Source organism: Nycticebus coucang, chromosome 16 (assembly GCF_027406575.1).
Source record: "Nycticebus coucang isolate mNycCou1 chromosome 16, mNycCou1.pri, whole genome shotgun sequence".
Taxonomy (NCBI): domain Eukaryota; kingdom Metazoa; phylum Chordata; class Mammalia; order Primates; family Lorisidae; genus Nycticebus; species Nycticebus coucang.
The window spans coordinates 11,619,690-11,641,855 of record NC_069795.1 but is presented as its reverse complement, the minus strand read 5'-3'; the positions used below and the strand labels follow the sequence as shown (position 1 = coordinate 11,641,855).

General features: G+C 41.3%; 1 protein-coding gene across 10 annotated transcripts in view; it reads left to right on the top strand.

The window, feature by feature from the left end:
- Positions 1-22,166, top strand: part of ITSN1 (intersectin 1) — a 235,177-nt gene that overhangs the window by 155,945 nt on the left and 57,066 nt on the right. For all 10 annotated transcript variants that reach the window (XM_053565715.1, XM_053565712.1, XM_053565714.1 and 7 more), the window contains 4 exons: positions 10,883-11,130; positions 13,169-13,328; positions 17,584-17,789; positions 18,492-18,574. In XM_053565715.1, coding sequence (XP_053421690.1) covers positions 10,883-11,130; positions 13,169-13,328; positions 17,584-17,789; positions 18,492-18,574 — 697 coding nt within the window. The remainder of the gene's footprint in view (positions 1-10,882; positions 11,131-13,168; positions 13,329-17,583; positions 17,790-18,491; positions 18,575-22,166) is intronic.

The following is a 22,166-nucleotide window of genomic DNA, read 5'->3' as shown; positions in this document are numbered from 1 at the left end:
CTAAGTAGCTAGGACTACCGGCGCCTGCCACAACACCAGGCTATTTTTTTGTTGCAGTTGTCATTGTTGTTTGGCAGGCCAGGCTGGGTTCGAACCCGCCAACCTGGGTGTATGTGGCCAGCACAGTAACCCCTGAGCTACAGGCGCCACCTATCTTTTTTCCTTTTAATTGTGTGAACTTTGAATTATGTAAAAAGCAATGAAATCATTAATCTGCTTTCCTACTCCGTAAATTAAAAGATGGAAAAAATTCACAGTTTTGCTTTGTTATAGTTGAATGCCTTTCTCTATAATAATCATCTTAGGGTTGTGACTAAATCTAGTAGGAACCTAAACTGAATAAAGCAATGTAGTTGCCCTAAGTTATTTTCTAAAAGAAAACAGTAGTTACTTAATCTAGTTATTCATTTAAGAATAAGAGTCCTAGAAGGGGTGAAACTTTCTATTACTCGTAGTGCTTTTTTTAAAGGTGGAAATGATTTAGAATTTCTAAAGGAGTATGAAAGTTAAGAATTGAAACAAACCTCTTTCTTGAGCCCAAGAGTTTAAGGTTGCTGTGACTAAATGACCCCACAGCACTTACCCAGGGCAACAGAGTAAGACTCTGTCTCCAAAAAAAAAAAAAATTGAAATAAACCTCTTTCTCACACACTTCTCCATGTCTTTGAAGTACAATGAGGTGGACAGGTCATTATACCATTACTCAGGCATTTGTCTTGTGTGCACCCATCATATGTCTTTGTGAAGAATAAATGGGCCAAAATACAGAGAGAAAACAATGTGTTTGGCACTCAGAGAAATCAGTCCTTCTCCCCTTTTTTTCCTGATAGCTCTCTGTAATTACCATGGGCTGGACTGGCCAAGGCCAAAGCCAAAGTTCCCAAATTTTTCTCTTTTTTTTGCAGTTTTTGGCTGGGGCCAGGCTTGAACCTGCCATCCCCAGTATATGGGGCCAGTGCCCTACTCCTTGAGCCACAGGTGCTGCCCAGTTCCCAAATCTTTAACAGTCAAAATCACCTTAATAACAAAAACATCTTCACTAGCACTCTGGGAGGTCGAGGCAGGAGGATTGCCTGAGCTCAGAGTTTGAGACTAGCCTGAGCCAGAGTAAAACCTCATCTCTAAAAATAGCCAGGCGTTGGGGCGGGCACCTGTAGTCCTAGCTCCTTGGGAGGCTGAGGCAAGAGAATCGCTTGAGACCAAGAGTTTGAGGTTGCTGTGAGCCGGACACCATAGCAATCTACTCAGGGCAACAAAGTGAGACTCTGTCTCCAAAAAAAAAAAAAAAAAGTCTTCAAATATACTCCATGCCCTTACTCAGTAGCATACAGCTACTGAATGCCTAGAGCATGCTGAGTGCCAGCCTCACTCACTCTTTACAGAAAGACTTGTTGGTTTCTTTCAAGTTTGGACACACCACCCCTGTGAATGAGAGCAGTGACTGGAGCCAGCAGTGTGTGTTAGCAGCGCCTTCTGACTTCACCGTCTCCTGTTTCCTGCACCGTGGCTCCTCATGGCCCCAAACTTCTTTACTCATACTGCCTCATACATGAGATAGCTTGTCTTTTTTTCTTTTTTTTTCTTTTTGCAGTTTTGGCTGAGGCTGGGTTTGAACCCACCACCTCCGGCATATGGGGGCCAGCACCCCACTCCTCTGAGCCACAGGCGCCGCTCGAGATTGCTTGTCTTTTAAAGCCACTTAATTATAAAATAAATAAATAAGCATGCAATAGTGGGAATCTAAAATTTCTGAAAATACAAAGTAACATTGGTAGGGACCTCATTACGATTCTTTTTTGTCACTATAAAAAAAGCCTAATGTCACTATTAAAAAAAGCCTAATGGGGCGGCGCCTGTGGCTCAATCGGTAGGGCGCCGGCCCCATATACCGAGGGTGGCGGGTTCAAACCCGGCCCCGGCCAAACTGCAACCAAAAAATAGCCGGGCGTTGTGGCGGGCGCCTGTAGTCCCAGCTGCTCGGGAGGCTGAGGCAGGAGAATCGCGTAAGCCCAGGAGTTGGAGGTTGCTGTGAGCCGTGTGACGCCACGGCCTCTACCGAGGGCCATAAAGTGAGACTCTGTCTCTACAAAAAAAAAAAAAAAAAAAAGCCTAATGTTTTTTGAAACTGGATTTTGTTGCAATACAAGGTGCAGAAAAGTAACACTGTCTTCTTAAAATGAGGAAATACTATGAAATGTTATGACAAGGAAATGTTAGAGGCGATCTGTATTTTAATGAGAAAGTATTGCTCTTTTTCTGGAACATACTCAGGTCTGCCCCTATGATTCTAGTCCTTTTACGATGATGTGAATCCTTTTCCTTGAATTGGCTACTTAAGCACCAGCTTACTTTGCTTAGATGAGTAGAGTTTAGATATGCTGTAAGAATAAAGTATTTCATTAAATATTATTTTGCCTTGCTTTCAAACCTTTGCTTTCCTGGTGGAGGTTAAAGGGGAATGGGTAAGTCCTAACTGTCAGGAAGTCTGCATCTTATTAAATGTTTTGTTCTTTTAAATCACTGTAATTCCATGTGAATACACATATCTTTGGGTGTTGTCATGGCCGTAAAAATATGTTTTGAGTCTGTGTAGTAGGTTGTGCTTTTTAATTAAGAATAAAAGAAAGTTGTGAATATTCTGAGCTTGTGTACTGGGTTTCTATTTGCTAGATTCCATCAAAGGACTTAATTCGAAGGCTCTGTATTTGGCAAGTGATTAGATCAAATCTCCAACTCAGGCCATGGATAAGAAGAGTTCCAAGTAGATTAAACTTGAAAGATAAAATTCAGGGGGGGAAAAAAACAGCATTTTTTTAAGGAGAATATGAGAATAATTTTCTGGTGAAGAAATGTTTTCTAAGCTATAACAACCAGAAGCCATAAAAAGCAAAAAAATGGATAGATCTAACAACATACAAATATTAATATTTCTATTTTGTAAAATACACACAAGGTCAAAGGTTACTAGCCATTTTACAGAAAGACTTTGGGTCTTGAAAGAGACCCACAGGACTTAGACATGTCAGGGAAGAGCAGGAAGGAACATTCACAGGTGAAGAAAAGTAAAAAGTAAGTTTTTTAAAAAAATAAATAAAGGATGCTCAACTTAATGGATGAGCAGGAAAAATGCAGGATAAAAACACAAGATAACATTGTTTCTCCATCAAGTGAGCAAGTTTAAAAGTTTGATAATGTCTAGCTTTGGCAAAAGTGTAGGGAAGTGGATGTAGTATATATCATCAGCATGGTTGTATAAACTGGTTAAGCTGTTTGAAGGGTACTCGCAATGTCCGTTCACACTTACAATTCTCATTTCTCTTGACCCAAGAATTCTGTTTTTTCTCCTCCTCTAGGCCCGTTGTGGGCATATCTACAAATACATGTGCACATGACTGTTCACTGCAGTATTATAGGTGAAAGCATAAAAGAGAAAACAGCCTAATATCCATCTGTAAAAGGATGGTTTAAGTAAATTATGATACAATTTAAAAAACTAAATAGATTTGCATATGCAAATAAGACCTCCAATTAAAAAGCAGAAGCAATGCCAGGTGCAGTGATGTATGGCTGTAATCCTGGGAAGCCAAGGCGGGAGGATCAATTGAGCTCAGGAGTTGGAGACCAGCCTAAGCAAGAGTGAGATCCTGTCTCTACTAAAAAAAAAAAAAAAAAAAACAGAATAAATAACCAGGTGTAGTGTCACACACCTGCGGTCCCACCCACTCGGGAGGCTGAGGCAAAAGGATTGCTTTAGCCCGAGAGTTTGAGGTTGCTGTGAGGTATGGTGCTGCTGTATTCCACCCAGGGGGACAGAGGAAGACTCTGTCTCAAAAAAATAAAAAACAGAAGCCATACTTGAAGTGTAATTGCATTTTTGGCTAGCAGTAAAATTCTACGTGTATATATGCATGTGTGTGTCCATATATGCATAAAATCTTGAATCATATGCATTTAACTGTTAATGGCTACCAATAAAGAAGAGGATTTCATGCTGAATTTTATCTACTTCTATATTATTTTCATATTTACAAATGTATCACATTTGTAATTTTTAATAAAACTAAAAATAAATCACACATCAAAGGCAAGTATAACAGAGAATGTCTACCCAGGACTGAAATAGTGTTTACTTTACCTCAGACATCCCAAATCTGTAATGAAATGTGGAATGTACTACTGGACATAATTTGTTGGCTTGTTGAAAGGATAGTTATGTCCCTGTTTTGTCCTACAAGATGCATTGTGATGCTCCAAGCACCACAATACATTCAACTGTATTACCTTTGTGAGAACGGCAATCACTGCAAAAAGATGAAAATGGACATGTAATTGCAACAGGGTTTGCTTTTTTAATTTCATGTGGTTTGTAGTAAAGAAACAAGAACATGAAAAACATATAGTAGAACATAACTTGTCAGTCTCATGGTCGAATAATCAGGAGTTCACATTGATTCCCAGATTTCTCAAACTTCTTTGAAAAATAGCTAAATATATGTGTTAGATTTTTAGAAGTCCATCAATGTTTCATTTTTAAATAGAGGCAGTCTGGGGGGGAGAAGTTTTTTTTTTTTGTGGTTTTTGACCGGGGCTGGGTTTGAACCCACCACCTCCGGCATATGGGACTGGCACCTTACTCCTTGAGCCACAGGCGCCACCCAAGGGGGGGAGAAGTTTTAAAAAATATTTTGCTTTTACTTTTTGAGACAGAGTTTCACTTTGTCACCCACCATAGGGTGCTATAGTGTCATAGCTCACAGCAACCTCCAACTCCTGGGCTCAAATGATTCTCTTGCCTCAGCCTCCCAAGTAGCTGGGACTAGAGCCGTCTGCCATAATACCCGGCTATTTTTAAAGACAGGGTCTCGCTCTGGCTCAGGCTGGTCTCGAACCTGTGAGCTCAGGGCAATCCACCCGCCTCAGCCTCCCAGAGTGCTAGGATTACAGACAGGCATAAGGTACCGCACCCAGCCTAAAATATTTTGCTTTTAGAAAAACTTGATTATTAGTCCAGTTTTCATGGTTAACAAAAATTGTGATTTCTTATATGTAGTCCTATTCTAAATGTAGTTGATACATCTAAGATGAGGCCAGGCGCAGTGGCTCATACCTGTAATGCTAGTACTCTGGGAGGCTGAGGTGGGTGGATTGCCTGAGCTCAGGAGTTCGAGACCAGCCTGAGAGTGAGAGCTCGTCTCTAAAAAAAAAAAGCTGGGCATTGTGGCAGGTGCCTGTAGTTCTAGCTACTTGGGAGGCTGAGGCAAGAGAATCACTTGAACCCAAAAGTTGGAGGTTACTATGATTTGTGACACCCGGGCACTCTACTGAGGGTGACAAAGTAAAACTCTGTCTAAAAAGAAAAAAAAATCGCCATTATATGTTAAAATCTTTCTAGAAAAATAAAGAGAAATACATGAAAAACCCAATATGCGATGAAGTTCTCAATGAATATCCACTAACTCTGCTAGGAATTTGAAAGAGGAAAGGATGGCTCGGCGCCCCATACCTCGAAGGTAGTGAGTTCGAGCCCGGCCCGGGCCTGCTAAACACCAATGACAACTGCAACCAAAAAAATAGCCAGGTGTTGTGGCAGGCGCCTATAGTGCCAGCTACTTGGGAGGCTGAGGCAGGAGAATCGCTTAAGCCTAAGAGTTTGAGGTTGCTGTGAGCTCATGAAGCCTGGGCACTCTACTGAGGGTAACATAGTGAGACTCTGTCTCAAAAAAATAAATAAACAAAATAAAAGAGGAAAGGAATCAGAGGAAGGGAAAGAAACTGATGCACTCGGGGGAGACTACTTTTTAATTTTTTTTTTTTTTTTAATTTAAATGGAGATGAGGTCTTGCTGTTTCAGGCTGATTTGAACCCCCGTACTCAAGTTATTCTCCCACCTCCCAAAGCACTGGGATTGCAAGCACAAACTATCATGCCCACCCAAGATTTATAAATGGAAGCTTTTTTGTTGAGTTTGACCTTGATGGCTAAGGCTTGGATTTTTTTAAAATATATGGCCTCTCACCTTATCTAGAGTTCTCAGTACTCAGAGAATGAAAAAATCAATTTGATACCCATAACATATTGGAAAAACAAAAGAAATGAGAAGATTTATGCTCAATGCTGTTCCGTTGAGGTTTATCTTAAGAGCACAGGCTGATCATCTAAATGGTTTCTTTAGATTGGTGCAAGACTGAGGGCATTTGCATTGCTTAGGGAGCTTCAAGAAAGATAACCATGCCAAGGCTCACCCCCAGAGATTCTGGATACTTCTAATCCATCATAGTATGCAAAAGTCTCACCAATTGTTTCTGTTAAAGAGCTTGGTTCAGGAACCACTGATATAACCTGATCTCTTGTTCCTGTCTTGGCTAATCCTAAATAATTTCTGAAAAATAATCCCCTCTTCATTTTTATTTTATTTTATTTTTGAGACAGGGTCTTCCTCTGTGTCCCAGTGGTATCATCATAGCTCAGTGCAACGGCTAGTCAATTAATTCTGGAAACTGTCTTGTAACAGCTTGAACTTACACTTTCTCTTTTTCTTTTGGTGGACAGTTTTGTTTTTTAGTGTAGTCAGCAATGCCATTTTCATCTACTTTCCTTAGATTTCCATAAATTTAACATCTGAGCTCAGCCATAACATCAGTGCTGTTTTGAGGGACCAGTATGTGTATATGATTGTAGGGATGGGTCAAGCCTGGCCCACTCACTTCTTGTTTTATAATAAAGTTTTATTGGAATACAGCCCAGGTTTGTTTGCTCATATATTGTCCATAGCTACTTTTGTGCTGCAACAGCAGCTTGAGAAATTGCAATAGAGGAAAAGTTTGCTGACCTCTAAGTTAGAGCTTTATTTTTTTGAGACAGAGTCTCATGCTATTGCCCTGGGTAGAGTGCCGTGGCATCATAGCTTACAGCAACCTCTTGGGCTCAAGTGATCCTCTTGCCTCAGTTTTTCTGTTTTTTTTTTTTTTTTTTTTTTTAAGTAGAGATGGAGGTCTTGCTTTTGCTCAGGCTGATCTCGAACTCCTGAGCTCAAGCAATCCACCCGACTTGGCCTCCCAGAGTGCTAGGATTACAGGCATGAGCCCTCATGCCCGGCCTAACTTAGAGCTTTAGGAAAGAGTTATATCTTCATCAAGGAGCTTATGGGCAAAGCTTATATTTCAAAACTGGCATATTCATAAAACATATGCCGCTACCCGCACTCCTCGGCACATCTCTTTCAGCCACGACCAGCTGGTCTGTGCACACAGTTTAAAGCTGTTCAGTCTCCCAGTTTGTCATACTCGGTGAGAGAAAATGGAATGTTTCCCTCCTTTGTGACAAAGTCTGAGGTTTTAAGAATGTTAATACTACCTAATGAAAACAGTAGCCATTGAGCATATAAACATTGAGAAGAGAGGCATAGCATTATTAGGCTTTAGCCAAATGAACTTAAACCTAAAAGCTGCTCTGTACATTTCACCATTGCATCAGTGACCTATAACATACAGTGTATAATTACTAATATTTTATAGATAAGCTCTGTAACATAGTCCCAGAAATGGGATATCTGGGGGTTGTATTTCCCTTTAGTGATGTTCCACTAGAATTACCCCCAAATAGTGTGGTACATTGCAGTGGGCCTGATTAAATGGAATTGTATTAAAACCAAAACTGTTACTAATAAAATACCCCCTTTATAATCACTCGTGGGTGAATATAGTTTATGTAAAAGCCACACTGTAGCTGCCATGTCACAAAGAAGTTCATGTACCTGACTTCTTGGTCTGCTATAATCTTATGTTTTCTAAATTGGATTAGTATGTTTAAAATTTTCCACATCCAGGAAGAAGTATTTCTCATTTTCCTATTTGGCCTCTGTGCTTTTTCTAAGTGGTTAATTTAATTTAGATGTTGAGCATTTCTATTATATCCTCTGAACCTTAAAATTAAAGTATAATTCATTAAAATTAATAGATTCCTATTAAGCATAAATGAAGCTAATTGAGATTCTTGTTTGGGCTGTTGTTGAAACCAGTGAATTTCCTTGGTCAAAAGGGAAATACTGATTTCACTGTTATCCTTAGGGTTGGTGGAAGCTCTTATTTGCAGAGGTAAGAGGCTGAGGTGGCCCCTCTCCGTGTCCAAGTCCAGCACTGGCAGTGGCTCTGCACTTTCATATCTGGGGTCAGGCGGGGGTGATGGTTAACTAGGGTGGAAGCTCGACCCAACCATAGGGTGGGATATTTCTTCAGGGTTTCAGATCACATTCCACCTGTCTGACAGAAGTCTTAATAATCTGATGAGACCCTTGTCTCCTTGGGGTGACTGTGTATCATAGGACATTATTAAGTAAAGCAGCTGACACTTGAAGCAGTCCAAATTGGGCAGACCTGTAGGAGTTCCACAGAGGTAGTGATCGAGGATTGACTTGAACTCCTTGCCCCTCAGCCTCTCCCCTGCACTCCCCCCACAGAGATTGTTACCTAGAACTGGGGTAAAGTAGAGATCGGGCTTTTAGAACAAGATAAAAGCCCAAATAGGAGAACAATAGCACAAAGTCAGAGCTGCACAACAGGAGAGATGGTTTTACAATTTCTGTCATTAAACACTTCTCCTGTGCTAGGCAGTCGTCTAAGTATTTGTCAGTCCTCACAGCATCATTATAAGACAGTTACTGTCATTATCCCCATTTTACAGATGAAGAAACAGAGGCATCATGACATTAAATTTACCCAAAGTTGACCAGTTAGTAAGTGGTAGAACTAATATTTAAATTGAGGCAGTCTAATCGTAGAGCTCTGTTTTTGATCCTTACACTTTGTGCTCTTGACATTAAATTATTGAGTGTTTGACTCAAGTTTCTAGCTCATCCTGTCTGACCTCACCTTTGGTCTTAGAATAGAGGGGCTGAGCTTGGCTATTGAACCTACTGAGAAGTGTGGGAGGCTCTGGTACAACCTGGCTCAAATAGAAACAGCTATGCTTCCAGTGCAGAGCAGCTGCAAAATTACAGTATGCCTTATTATGCCCATGAAACAAACAAGGAATGAAAAGCATCTAGCCATTTGAGTTTAGAATAAAAGAAGATCCACGTGGAAAAAATGTTATCCTAAATCTTCATTTGCAGAAACAGTTGAGGCTGCCCAGAGAAAAGACGGTATGAACAAAACAATGAAGGGGAGTTGGCCAAGAAGTGGCTAATGTGTTCACTTGGTATAAGTGAGAGCGTGAATGAGAGACGCATAAAGAAAAAACAGAACCTTTGGAGGCATTGCCGTGGTTTACCTGAAGAAGCTCTCTTTTGGTGGTTTGGAGAATTCTCAGCTTTCAAAATTGCTTTTATCCATGAAAATAAAGATTCTCTAAAGTGGATCAGCAAGCAGGCCAACCCCTACTTGCTGATTATTTTGCAAGTAACACACAGGATTAAGTAGTAAAAGACTTGCAGTCTACTTTCTCCACCCCATCTCAAGCTTTGGTTTATTCAAGTGAGCTAATAAGTATTAGCCCCTGTTACTCTGTGTTGAGTACAGATACGTATTTGGTTTGTTTGAGGGCTTTTGGCTTTATTGTTTTTACTGAGTACTCAAAAGGATTCAGTATTGGAGAAGGATCTGGTATTTTGCCAGGTTTTTGAAAATCATTGTTGCCTAAAAACCTATCACCTGTTTCTGTGATTTCTAAACAGCAGCATTAATGTCCAATGACGTGTTAAATGTCTTACCTCCTTAGCCAATAGATGAAAGAGTAAAAATTAGATAAGCTCTCTGGTAGGTAGATTCTAATGTGACTTACAGTAATGAAAATGATTTTTTTTTAATACTGAATGTGATTGTCCCCCAAAATCATTCTCTTATTGCTCATAAAATAAAGGGGGGTAAAGATAAATAGAATCATTTTGGTCATTTGGAATGATCTTTTTGAGTCAGAGAATTAAAATACAAACATTAAAAGCATTTGGTATAATAAATAGCCCTGGAAATTTTAAACAGCAAAATTCTGTATTCTCATGTATAGTTTTGTGAATATTAAAGTTCAATTTGTACAAAAGAAGATTGTAGCACCTTAATGAGATTGATTGTTTGCCGTAAATAATCACTTCCTTAATTTCCTCATCATGTATCTCTGGAGTTTTTTTTTGTTTGTTTGTTTTTTTTGTAGTGACAGAGTCTCATTTTATGGCCCTCGGTAGAGTGCCATGGCATCACACAGCTCACAGCAACCTCCAACTCCTGGGCTTAAGCGATTCTCTTGCCTCAGCCTCCCAAGTAGCTGGGACTACAGGCGCCCGCCACAATGCCCAGCTATTTTTTTTTTGGTTGCAGTTCAGCCGGGGCTGGGTTTGAACCCGCCACCCTCAGTATATGGGGCCGGCGCCTTACCGATTGAGCCACAGGCACCACCCCTATCTCTGGAGTTTTTAGCTAACCTCAGCAGTCAGCTTTGCTTCCCCTAGAAATGATTACTAAGGCTCTATTTTTTATCTTTCTTATCCCTGCACTGAATAAATACTACTTAGTTATTGGAAGCTTTTAGAGTACTAAATTAATATTAATTACACCTTTGCTTTCAACTTAATAAACCTAAGTCAAATTGTTTTTAATAATTACATGATTTCCTGAGTGATGAAACTTGAACAATTTAAACCTCATGCCCTTATCTCAACTGTCATTATTAGAATGGGGAGGCTTTAAAAAGCACAGGATAAGAACTTGAATTATAGTACTTGCCATTTTTCTTCAGTTAATGTGTAGAGAGAATTTTTCCAGAGAAAATAAATGTCTATGCCGTATATCAGTCTAAAGGGGACAGAGGCCTAGGGGCTTTGTTGTGGTAGAGTGTTGGGTGTATTCAGGGTTGATCGGGTTCCACTTAAATTAAAGTTTCGACTTTCCCACAGGTGGATGAAAGCCAAACTGGAGAACCCGGATGGCTTGGCGGAGAATTGAAGGGAAAGACAGGCTGGTTCCCTGCAAACTATGCAGAGAAAATCCCAGAAAACGAGGTTCCTGCTCCAGTCAAACCAGTGACTGATCTGACGTCTGCCCCCGCCCCCAAACTGGCTTTGCGTGAGACCCCTGCTCCTTTGGCTGTGACTTCTGCAGAGCCCTCCACGACCCCCAACAACTGGGCAGACTTCAGCTCCACGTAGGTGTAGACATGCTTATTCTGACAATTTTCAAAATCTCAATTTAGTCGTCTTTCATTTTTTTTCTTCTAAATGTTTTCATAATCCTGGGCTGTCCCTCTGTAAGGGAGCTGGCTTATTTTCGTTTCCCCTTTCTCTGGCTGGCAAATTGGAGATCACAGTCTCTGAACTGGATTTCATGGTACCATTGGCCAACAATGATTTACCCCAGTACAAAATAAAGCCTGTTATCTGTTTTAGTCAGTAATTTATTTGTACCTTTCATTCATGTAGAAGAAATGGAGAAATACTGTTCCCTAATAATGTTTCGAGGTTCATGTCAGTCAGCAAATATTCAGTCATTTCCTGCATGCAAATAGTACTATTTTGCTGGGCAGAAGCAGAAATTGAATTTAGTCACATGGCTTTGAATAAGATACAAAGCTGTTTCCTATAAAGCTTTCCGCTGTCATTAGTCTTATACAAACTTATCGGGGAGTGAAGAGGTGCGTGCCCTTGGCTGTTGTTAGTTCTGTGCCCGTATTCATCAGGAAATGGCATTTTAAAAGTGTGTAAGCAGAGGTTTGTAATGACAGATGAAAGTGCTGTCAACTTTTAGTTATAGGGCCATGACCTATATGTACAGTTGTCTAAAGTTATTTTCTACTAGAATACAAGTAAGAGTGATTTGAATAAGAGGTATTTTAAATTTTTTTTCAAGTTTAATCATCTTTCAGAAGAAAAAGGAATCAAGGCGTATTGCTGGAGAAAGATCAGAGGGAACAGATAGAGGGAAGAAAGGAGAATAATGACCCAGGGCAGGAGGAAGTGGAGGGAAGGACGTAAGGAATAGCAAGTTTTTCATACTTATATTTTCATATAAAAAGTTGAAGGTGCTAAAGAAGTTCCTCTCTATCTAATCTCTGCTTAAAAAAAAAAAAAGCCTCCCATGAGCTTGACTTCCAAGTTGAAGCTTTTCCTTCCTCCTTTGTTTTGATTTTGTTTTCTTTTTTAAAAATTCTTTAAGAGACATCGCGGGGGTGGGGGTTGGGGGCCGTCATGCTGTGTTGCCCAGGTGGCTACTCCTCGGTCCCCTGGTCTTGGCTGCCTCAGCCTCCTGAGTAGCTGTGACTACAGTTGCCCAACGCACCTGGCTTCCCTTTCTCTTTTGATCTTGATTAAAAAGTTTTGACTTTTTAAACTAAAGCTTAGGCTAAAATAGAAAGCTAATACCGTGGTTCTCAGGATTTATTTTTGCCATGGATCAAGTCAGTTTGACTCTCTTCCTCAGTAAATGTGTGCTATGTAGTTTTCCTGCTATAATCATTTTATTTTCCAAACCACAAATCAGGATGTGTAAACTAACAAAGGAATTATAATATATTGATTCTCAAATGTGTTTATATGTCTTGTAAAGAGGTAAAAAAACAAATTGCATTTAGATCTGCACGCATGCAGATGTTTTTATCTAAAATTATAAAATAACAAAATTAGAGCTGTCCTTGAGATCCAGGGCAACTGGTTGTTCTGAGGATGCCATTTGTAATTACCAGGGGGTTTAGGCCCATGACAAGTGCTGACTGCAGAATGGGTGGGGCAGAGAAATGGTCTTGAGAAGCTCCAGCTGCCTAGCTGGCATGTTTTCATACGCATCATGTAACTTCTTTTTTTTTTTTTTTTCACTTAGCTATTATTATGACAAATGATGATAGCAATCATGTGAGCACGTTTCTCTGGTGCTTTAGAGTTCATGCAACCCTCACAACTAACCATAAGTGGCAGAATAGTGTTCCATTTTACCAATGTCACTAGCATGTGAAGCTCAGACTCAAATCCAAGCCCAGTGCTATCCTGCAATTCCTCTACTAGGTGTATATCCGAAAGACGAAAATCACTTTATAACTAAGCCCAGTTAACCGTAGAGGGCCGTGCGAATGTACTGGATATGTGCTGGACAGCCCCTACACTGCCATCTTGGGGTATTTCTGCACTGTGGGTAAAGAGCTGGCATGTTAGGAAGTGCTCACTATTTATGGGGTGGCATGCTTTTCCCTCCAGGTGGCCAACTAGCACAAATGAGAAACCAGAAACGGATAACTGGGATGCGTGGGCAGCCCAGCCCTCTCTCACTGTTCCTGGTGCCGGCCAGTTAAGGCAGAGGTCAGCCTTCACTCCAGCCACAGCCACCGGCTCTTCCCCGTCTCCTGTGCTCGGCCAGGTAAAGGCAGCCAGCGGGAGTGTGAAGATTTAGCATGTCATCTGGTGCCAACGACTTCAGCACATGCTTGCTAGCAGTGTCACTAGGGACTTAGCCTTGTTATGTGTATCGGGGTTGGCTGGCAGGTGGGATCTGGTTCTGGAGCCTGGCGTTTTCACTGAATAGCCAGAGTCCAAAGGGGGTAGACTTCTGCCTGGGTTGGTTGATCAGGGAAGCTTTGCTACAGAAGTGGCATTGGAGCTGCATCTTGACCAGAGGGTAAGATCTTACTGGAAAATGGAGAGGGCCTGCATGTCAGACAGAAAGTGCTGGGAAGAGAGGACTTCAAGGCAGAAAATAAGAATTTGTTTAAGGAAAATCATGGGTCACTCCATTTGGCTAGACTATTGAGTGTTTATCAGAAAAGATTGACCAATTGTAGGTTAATGGGAAGCTCAGAAAAACCCTGCTTAGAAGGAAAAGATAATGGTGGTTCTTCTGAATGTTTCTCTTTTGTGTAATAATACAGTGAAGATAAAGGAATGAAATTTCTGTAAAATCAAGCCACAGGGCAGAAGCCCATCAAGGAGATGGGACGGTTTCCGATCTGGGAAGAGAGGGAGTACAGGCAGGTTACAGTGGAGGCCTAGACTCAGCTGAGTTCAGTTCAAGCAGGAAGGTGCTGATGGAAGTGGCAGCGGAGAGCATGGGTGGGAGAGCCTACAGGGAGAGTTACCAGGGCAGAGTCACAACCTGTGGGAGCCAAAGGAGAGGCACAATGGCTGGGGCAGAGAAAAAAAAGGTCCAACTTGGAGGAACACGAGGAAGGCAGAAAGAGAAATGGAATTTCGTTAGAGGAAAGAGTTGGTTTTTACACGTGTTGAGTGATGGTGAAGAACACCCAGGTGGCGGCCGGGGGGCACAGCTAATAGGGTGGAAGAGGGCGAGACTGGGGGTGCAGGTAGAGCCACTTGCCTCCAGAAGACTCTCAGATCTAAGGAAGCACAGAGGGTCATCCAAGGAGAGACAGTGTGGAGGAAATAGCGAGTCCACAGATGCCTGTGTCCTTGGCCTGGAACAGTAGGAGGTGGCTTAGCAGGAAATGTCACTTTCCTTTGCGGCTGTCCTGGCTCAGCATGAAACATATGTCACATGCTCAGTTGTGGTGGTTCTCTGATGGGGGTGAGAGTTGTTTCCAGAAAGTGGGGTGGAGGGATGTTGCTGTGGTCAAAGGAGAGACCATTCAATGTGGCAGTAGGGCAGCACTGTGACCTGGGAAGGAGCAGGACGCGGCCCGGCTGCAGGGGCAAAAGGAAATGAGTGGGGAGAAAGTAGAAAGGTCTGGTAAGGGGAGGGCAGAGTGGAGGGACCTTGGGCAAGGCACGAGCCAACCATGCTGTCAGTAGAGGTGAGGATGGAAGACTGGAGTGTCAGAAGACACAACAAGTGTGAGGTGGACGCAACGCGGAAAGCACAGAAAAGAAAAATGGGTGTCCTTCTGGGTGAGGAAGGGCGAAGAGAGGATGGAGAAGATAAGAAGAGAGAGAAGGTCAGGGGAGGCTACATGGTGGCATTCTCAGTAAGCCCCGGGGTCTGCGGAGGATAGCAGAGGTTTGAAGCCAGGAGTGGGCAGATCAGGATCTTGACAGGGAGAGTGAAGAGCTGCCTGGTGTAGCAATTGACCATTGCACGTCATCTCAGCTGAGCAGCGCTTCACAGAACAAGAATGGTAAATACAACCCATTGCTGTTATTATCACTGTCATAGCAATATTATGCACAGATCCTGTTAACCTTTCTTTTTTTTGAGACAGAGTCTCACTATGTCGCCCTCTGTAGAGTGCTACAATGTCACAGCTCACAGCAACCTGACCCTCTTGGGCTTAAGCAATTCTCTTGCCTCAGCCTCCCAAGTAGCTGGGACTATAAGCGCCCGCCACAATGCCCGCCTGTTTTTTGGTTGCAGTTGTCATTGTTGTTAGCTGGTCCAGGCCAGGTTTGAACCTCCCTGCCTCGATGTAGGTGGTGGCGTCCTAACCACTGAGCTACAGGTGCCGAGCCCTATTAACCTTTCTTAACAACTTTTTGAAGAAATTATTATCTGTTTTGCAGATGTGAAAACTGAGGCTTAGAAAGACCAAACAATGATCAAGGTCACAAAATTAGTAAGAAACAGGCCTGGGATTCTAACCTAGAATGCATGTTCTGTCCCACTCAGGCTGGGCTCAGTGGGGGCCACCCACGTGAAAAGGTGGACAGGGCAGACCCAGGACAGAGTTCTCAGAGGGAGAGAACTGCCAGTGGGGGCAGAGTTGAAATGGCCGGCCCTGGACCCTGTTCCTGGCAGGAAAATCTGTAGAAGTGACTGAGTGGATTAGACAGTGTGGTAGGGCTGTGGGCTCCACAGTGAAAAGAGCGTGAAGTTCCAGAGAGAGAGAGAAATGGAAGTTCACAAATGCAAGGTCTCTTCTCTGGTGTTTGAAATCCAGAGAAACCCCGTCAGTTACGAGGCACTTGAAGGAGTGTGTGGGAAAATGGAAGGAAACAGGGGTGCTGTGTGTTTGAGAAGGTGGGAAGCCACAAAGACCAGGACTTAGAGCTTATTAGCATAGACCTGGAACTGTTTGACCTGCTGTAAGCGCTCCATTTAGCAGATATAATCATAACTTAATGTCAGTATAAAAACAACGTACAAGACGAGTACAAATCTGAATTTATTTGGGTCTTATGCTTTGTTCTTGTCCAATTATGCATACAATTGAAAATTGACATTTTATTTTTTAGTAAATGCTTTTAAGAGGTTTTAATGGTTTTATGTGGTATTTCTGGAAAAGATAATAAATGCCTCACCATGCCTTTGCAGCACCATCTCCTCCTGCACCCCTCCCTGAGCCTAGGCCACATGCAGCCCCGGACTGTGCTCTTCTTCCTGGACCCTTTGCTGTGTTCTGCCTCGAGGCCTTTGCTGGTGCTGTGCCCTCGGCCTGGAGTGCCGCTCCTCCGAAGCCCTAGCTATCAAAATCCCCCTTCTTCAAGGCCCAACTCAAATACTATCCCCTCTGGGAAATTTTCTGTGATGCTCCCAGGCAGAATTCATCCCTCTTTTCTCTTTGTTCCCACAGTGACTAGTCGGGTCTTTTTAGCAGGTTTCATTCTGCAGCGTGGTGTACTTGGTGGTTTTTATCTCTTTCTTCCACATCACTTGTGAGTTTCTTGCTAATAATACATGTATCTTGCTGTCCATTTTTATAGTGCTTTATAATAAAGTGATTTACCCTAATTATTTTGGGAGACAAATCATTTTTATTTGAAAACAAAGTGTTTTTATTCTTTTTTAAAATTTCATATTAATGTAAAGGTACATACAATTAGGTTACATTATTTGGATTTTTTAAGTAAAGTCCAAGTTGTAGTTGAGCCCTTCACTTCGGAAATTTGCCATATACCCCTACATTGTACCTCTTAAGGTGAGAGCTTACCAAATTCCCTCCCCCGAGATTTTTTTTTTTTTTGAGACAGAGTCTCACACTATCGCCCTGGGTAAAGTGCCATGGTGTCACAACTCACAGCAGCCTCCAACTCCTGGGCTCAAGCAATCCTCTTGCCTCAGTTTTTCTATTTTTAGTAGAGTCTGGGTCTCGCTTTTGCTCAGGTTGGTCTTGAACTCATGAGCTCAAGCAATCCACCTGCCTCAGCCTCCCAGAGTGCTAGGATTACAGGCTGGAGCCACCTCGCTGGGCCTGAGATAACTCTTTTTTATCTTTGTAATCTCACACCGTACCTTGTATATAAATGTACAATAAATGGTAATGACAGTGAATTTATGTGAACCAAACCCCTACTTCTCTCAAAAGAAACTGAAGCAATACGGGGCCTGTTTCCCTGTGACCACATGAACTAAAATATTAGTTGATTGTCTCATGAAATTTCATAAAATCTGTGCTCCATTGCTAATCATCCACTAAAAATCCAAATCGGGTCAGAAATAGGGAAGGTGTCCTGGGCAACTTGAGAGGGACAATAGAACCAGATTATAAAAGGGACACAGCCACGTATAACAATAAATATGACCTCCTGACTTGTTTTAATAGAGAGTTCTGGATGGCTAGACAATGACTTTGCAAATAGGCTGGAAGGTTGATGCTCCCACCCTTAGAAATAAACAATTATGGACCCAGGGCCTTTTGTGGCTGTGTGGGTGCTCCTTGGAGAGGAGTGCCAATGATTGATGACAAACCACAATGTAATGAGAGGTCCTTTATGTCATTCCACACAAGGGTGAAAAGGTGGAGGGACTGCAAGCGCAAGCCCTGTATCCTTGGAGAGCCAAAAAAGACAACCACTTAAATTTTAACAAAAATGACATCATCACTGTCCTGGAGCAGCAAGACATGTGGTGGTTTGGAGAAGTCCAAGGCCAGAAGGGCTGGTTCCCCAAGTCCTACGTGAAACTCGTTTCAGGGCCTGTAAGGAAATCTACAAGGTATATTTGTGTTATCCGCTTCTGTTCAATGAAAACAATATTGCACATTAAATTATTGTTTGCACTAGTTAAGGCTCACTGTTAGGAGATTCAGGGCTCTGCCAAAGTTAGAGTGTGTGAAATCCGGAAAGGGAGCCTTCTATAGATAAGTGGTCGTTTTTCTTCTCTTATAGAAACCTAGACTTATTTTTCATTGCTTTATGTGAGAAAGAATTTTATTCTGAGACCTAGAACAATTTTGCACATTGGTTGGAGATTATGATGCTTTTGATCCTTACTAGCCATTATTATGCCAGATTTAGGTGAATACCTAGAAGCCCTAAACATTTGGGGCAATTGGAAGAATGAATTATCTTTTTCATTAGGGTTTTATAACATGAAGCCATAACAAGGTGGTTGTTTAATTATTCCAACTGTATAGATATTGAAAACAAATTACAAGCTTTATGAAGATAAAAAAAGTAAAAATTTTGCTTTGAAATAGACCATAGGCTATGTTTCCAGCACAGCAAAGTGCTGAAAAACAAGAATGGTGAGCGTAGAGGCAACTTCTGAGGCACCCTATTATATATTTTTAACTTAGCTAAGTACAACTATTTCAGCTACAGATTATTCAAAGTTTTAAAAGTTAAGCAGTTTTCATAAAAATTAGTGTCATGTGTACCATTTTCTTTTAAGATACAATTGTTTTCCTCCTTGCAGCTTGGAGTCTGGTTCTTCAGAGAGTCCTGCTAGTCTAAAGAGAGTGGCTTCCCCAGCAGCCAAGCCAGTCGTTTCCGGAGAAGGTGAGAGCCTGAGTCTATTATGTTCTTCAGAAGGGTCAAGAGCATTGTGTAACTACAAACAGTAACATTTGAGATGAGATTGGATTTCATTTTAAAATAGACTATATTAACTTATAATCAGTAAACTCTAAGGTAAAGTGAGAGTTTAAGTCTTTACAAAAACAAAGTACTTCATGAAGCCTTCCAACGTGCTGTTAGAATTATTGATCATCAGAAACTGAATTTTCTAATTAAGTTTGATCATGAGCCCTTTGACTTTTGGAAGAGTCAGTTTGCTGAGGCTCAAGTTTTCTGAGCATCTCTATAGCTAAATTATGGTCATTACTTCCCCTAAAATGTAGTCTAGTCTTGTCTCACTTGTCTAGATAAGTATATTTTTTTAAACTAACACCACCGTAGAGATCTCTTAGTAACACGAGTGCCATCTGTACCATCCCAACTGAAACAAGAAGATCACTTTCTATGTTCCATGTAAATAACCAACCTAGATTATTTAGGCCTAAAAATTTCATTTTTGGTGTTTGTTACACAAATAATCAATTGCTTTCTTGCCCTATCTCTACTTTGCACCACAATCCTAAGTATTGTATCATATTCAAATAAACATAACCTACATAATTCAGGCCCTACTGGTAAAAAGCTTATGTCTTTTCTACTTTCAGTACAATCAGCATCACAGCACAAATTGAAGAGTGCTGATTTAGTTAGTCTGTCCATGCAGAAGTCTGAACAGTGTTTTTGGTTAGCCGATGTCATAACTAACCACTTGTATAGAGATTTTTTTGTGGGTACCTTTAACAAATTATATAAGGATAGAATGTTTCATTTAGTTTGTTTGCCATAATGAGATTGTTGCATTCCTTATAAACTTTGAAAAATGTGATTGTTAAAACAGTTATTTCAATGGAGACAGCAAGGATTAAGTTTTTCTGTTCTGAGATAGGTTCTTCCTCTCTCAACTGGGCTAGAGTGCAGTAGTGTAATCATAACTCACTGCAGCCTTAAACTCCTGGGGTCAAGCAGCCTCTTGAGTAGCTGGGACTGCAGGCACACACCACCACGCCCAGCTAATGTATTAATTTTTTGTAGAGACAGGGTCTTACTCTTGCTCAGGCTGGTCTTGAACTCCCATCCTCAACCAATTATCCTACCTCAACCTCCCAAAGTACTAGGATTATAGGCATGAGCCATTCTGCCCAGCCAAGGATTAAGTTTTGGTGGTATTTCAGATTCTCAGTAACAATCTTCCTTTTTCAAGAGGACTTTTTAAAGTAAAATAATATTTTTCTCTAAAACCTCATCATCACTAAACAAATCCATTTTACTGCATCTAAATTTTGCTATTACCATGAAAACAATTATTAGCAGAGTTCTCTGTACAACTCATTACCTTAATGACTTTTTTATCCAGTATTAGGAGAACAAAACAATATGTGCAGTTAGTATAGTAAAAAGCAAATTACCTGCCCCCCAAGAAAAAACAAACTTCAGTGTCTTATATCCAGTTAAGGCTCACTGGAGGGCTGGAGTTTGTATCTGGTGCCCCCACTTAGTAGCCCTGTAAGTGTGATCATGCCTTAGCTTCCATATCTGTAAGGTGGGCATAAGAACCACCCCTTGAGGCAGGCAGTTATTCAAGGATTATGGGATCCTTCCTCTGTATAAAGCTTTTGGAACAAAGCTCAGTGAATATTTGCTACTTTTATTTTCTTTTGTTTCACTTCCCCGATTACTGGTGGAGCTGCTTACAGCAGGGAGCATTCTCATCAAGCAGTAGCAGGGAGGAATATTTATCTGAAATAGGTACTGATACCTCAACACTTGAGGACTGAATAAATAGGTCACAAATGAATTACATATACTTAAATTAAGCAACAGAATAGTTAAATTCTGATCTTACTATTTATCACATCTATTTTGGAATGACTTAGGCATAGAAATTAGGGAAGACTATTGGCATTGTGGAGGGATATGAAAGGATATTAGCATTTGAAATTCTGGCAGAAGCTAGTTATATATTAGTGAGCCTCTTGTTAATACTGCATTGAACAATCAAATTTATTTTATTTTATTTATTTATTTTAGACGGAGTCTCACTTTATTGCCCTCAGAGTGTGGTGGTGTCACAACTCACAGCAACCTCAAATTCTTGGGCTCAGCCTCTTGAGTAGCTGGGACTACAGGTGCACACCACCACACCCAGCTAATTTTTAATTTTTTTGTAGAAACAGGGTCTTGCTCTTGCTCAGGCTGGTCTTGAACTGCTGAGCTCAAGCAATTCACCCGCCTCAGCCTCCAGAGTGCTGGGATTATAAGTTTGAGCCATCGCACCTGGCCTTGAACAATCAAATTTAAAGTAAACTGAAAACCAGCTGAAGTAGATAAGATTTTTTTTTTTTTTTTTTTGAGATGAGTTCTTGCCATGTTGCTTTGGGCTCAGGTAAGTCCTCCCACCTCAGCCTCCTCAGTGGGTGGCTTTTAAAATCCTGGCTCAGGAATGGCCAGTGCCCTCTGGTAAATGGTCCATGAGAAGGGAAAGCCTCTGCACATCCACCGTCTTGTCGCTGGGTTTTATTGTAACCCTAAAAGCCCCCTCCCAGTTGCCTCTGTACAGGGGAGGGCAAGGCAAACCTAAGTCTCTCAGTCTGCTTTATATTTTATGTTACAGTATCAAGTTCAGCCAAAGTTCATGATTCTGAAGTTCCTTAAGCATTTTCAATGTTATTTCAAAATCTGGATCCATCTTAAAGTGACTTTTAAGTTGAGGAATCAATGGGAAAAGCCAATGATCCTATCTTAAACAGCCAAATATGAACTACAAAACAGTAACAGGGAACAAAGTGGAAAAGGAAGGGTCAGAATATTGAGAAATCAGAAAAATGAGCCTATTAATGGAAAAAAGAATGTCCTTATTAAAGCTGCCAAACTTTTGTTTCCTTGTGTGGGAAATCATTTTTCCAACTTTTGCTGTGGAGGTATGCATTACCAGAGCTGCAGGGCTAGAGACAGAGTCTTCTGTTTTCTCTGGAATGTTTGAGTGGCCTGTGTCTGCCAGGAGGTCAGCAATCTCCGCCAGCAGTCGCCACCAGCCTCGGCACATACAGGTCAACCTTGTAAAGCTGAAGGAGGCTCCCCTTCAGTGTTCCACGTGAGTGCAGGGGTTGCAGCCTTTACGTTTTGTTTGCTTTAGTTTTCATCAGTACCTCCTACAGAGGCCCTTGTAATTAGCCACTGGATTCTCCATACTAAATATCTGCCTATTGATCAACATTAGCCTCCACATGAAAGCAGCATCATCTGTGGTCTTAGTGAGAAACAAATGTGATCCATCACAAAAATGAACTTTTTGGGCAAATGATGTTTTGTATTGCTTTAAAATATACAGACAAAGGCCTACGGTGAAATGGAGAAAAAGTAGAAATAGGAAATATGTCCATCTTTCTACAAAGCTTTATTCTACTAGTGTAACATCTAAGGTCTTTCTGAGTGTGTGACTTGGCGCTGAGCCTTAGTGAAATCAACCAAGAGTGATGCAGGGTTCTACTTAACAAGAAAATCTCCTCTGGAAAGCATACCCTTCAGACGCAAGTTA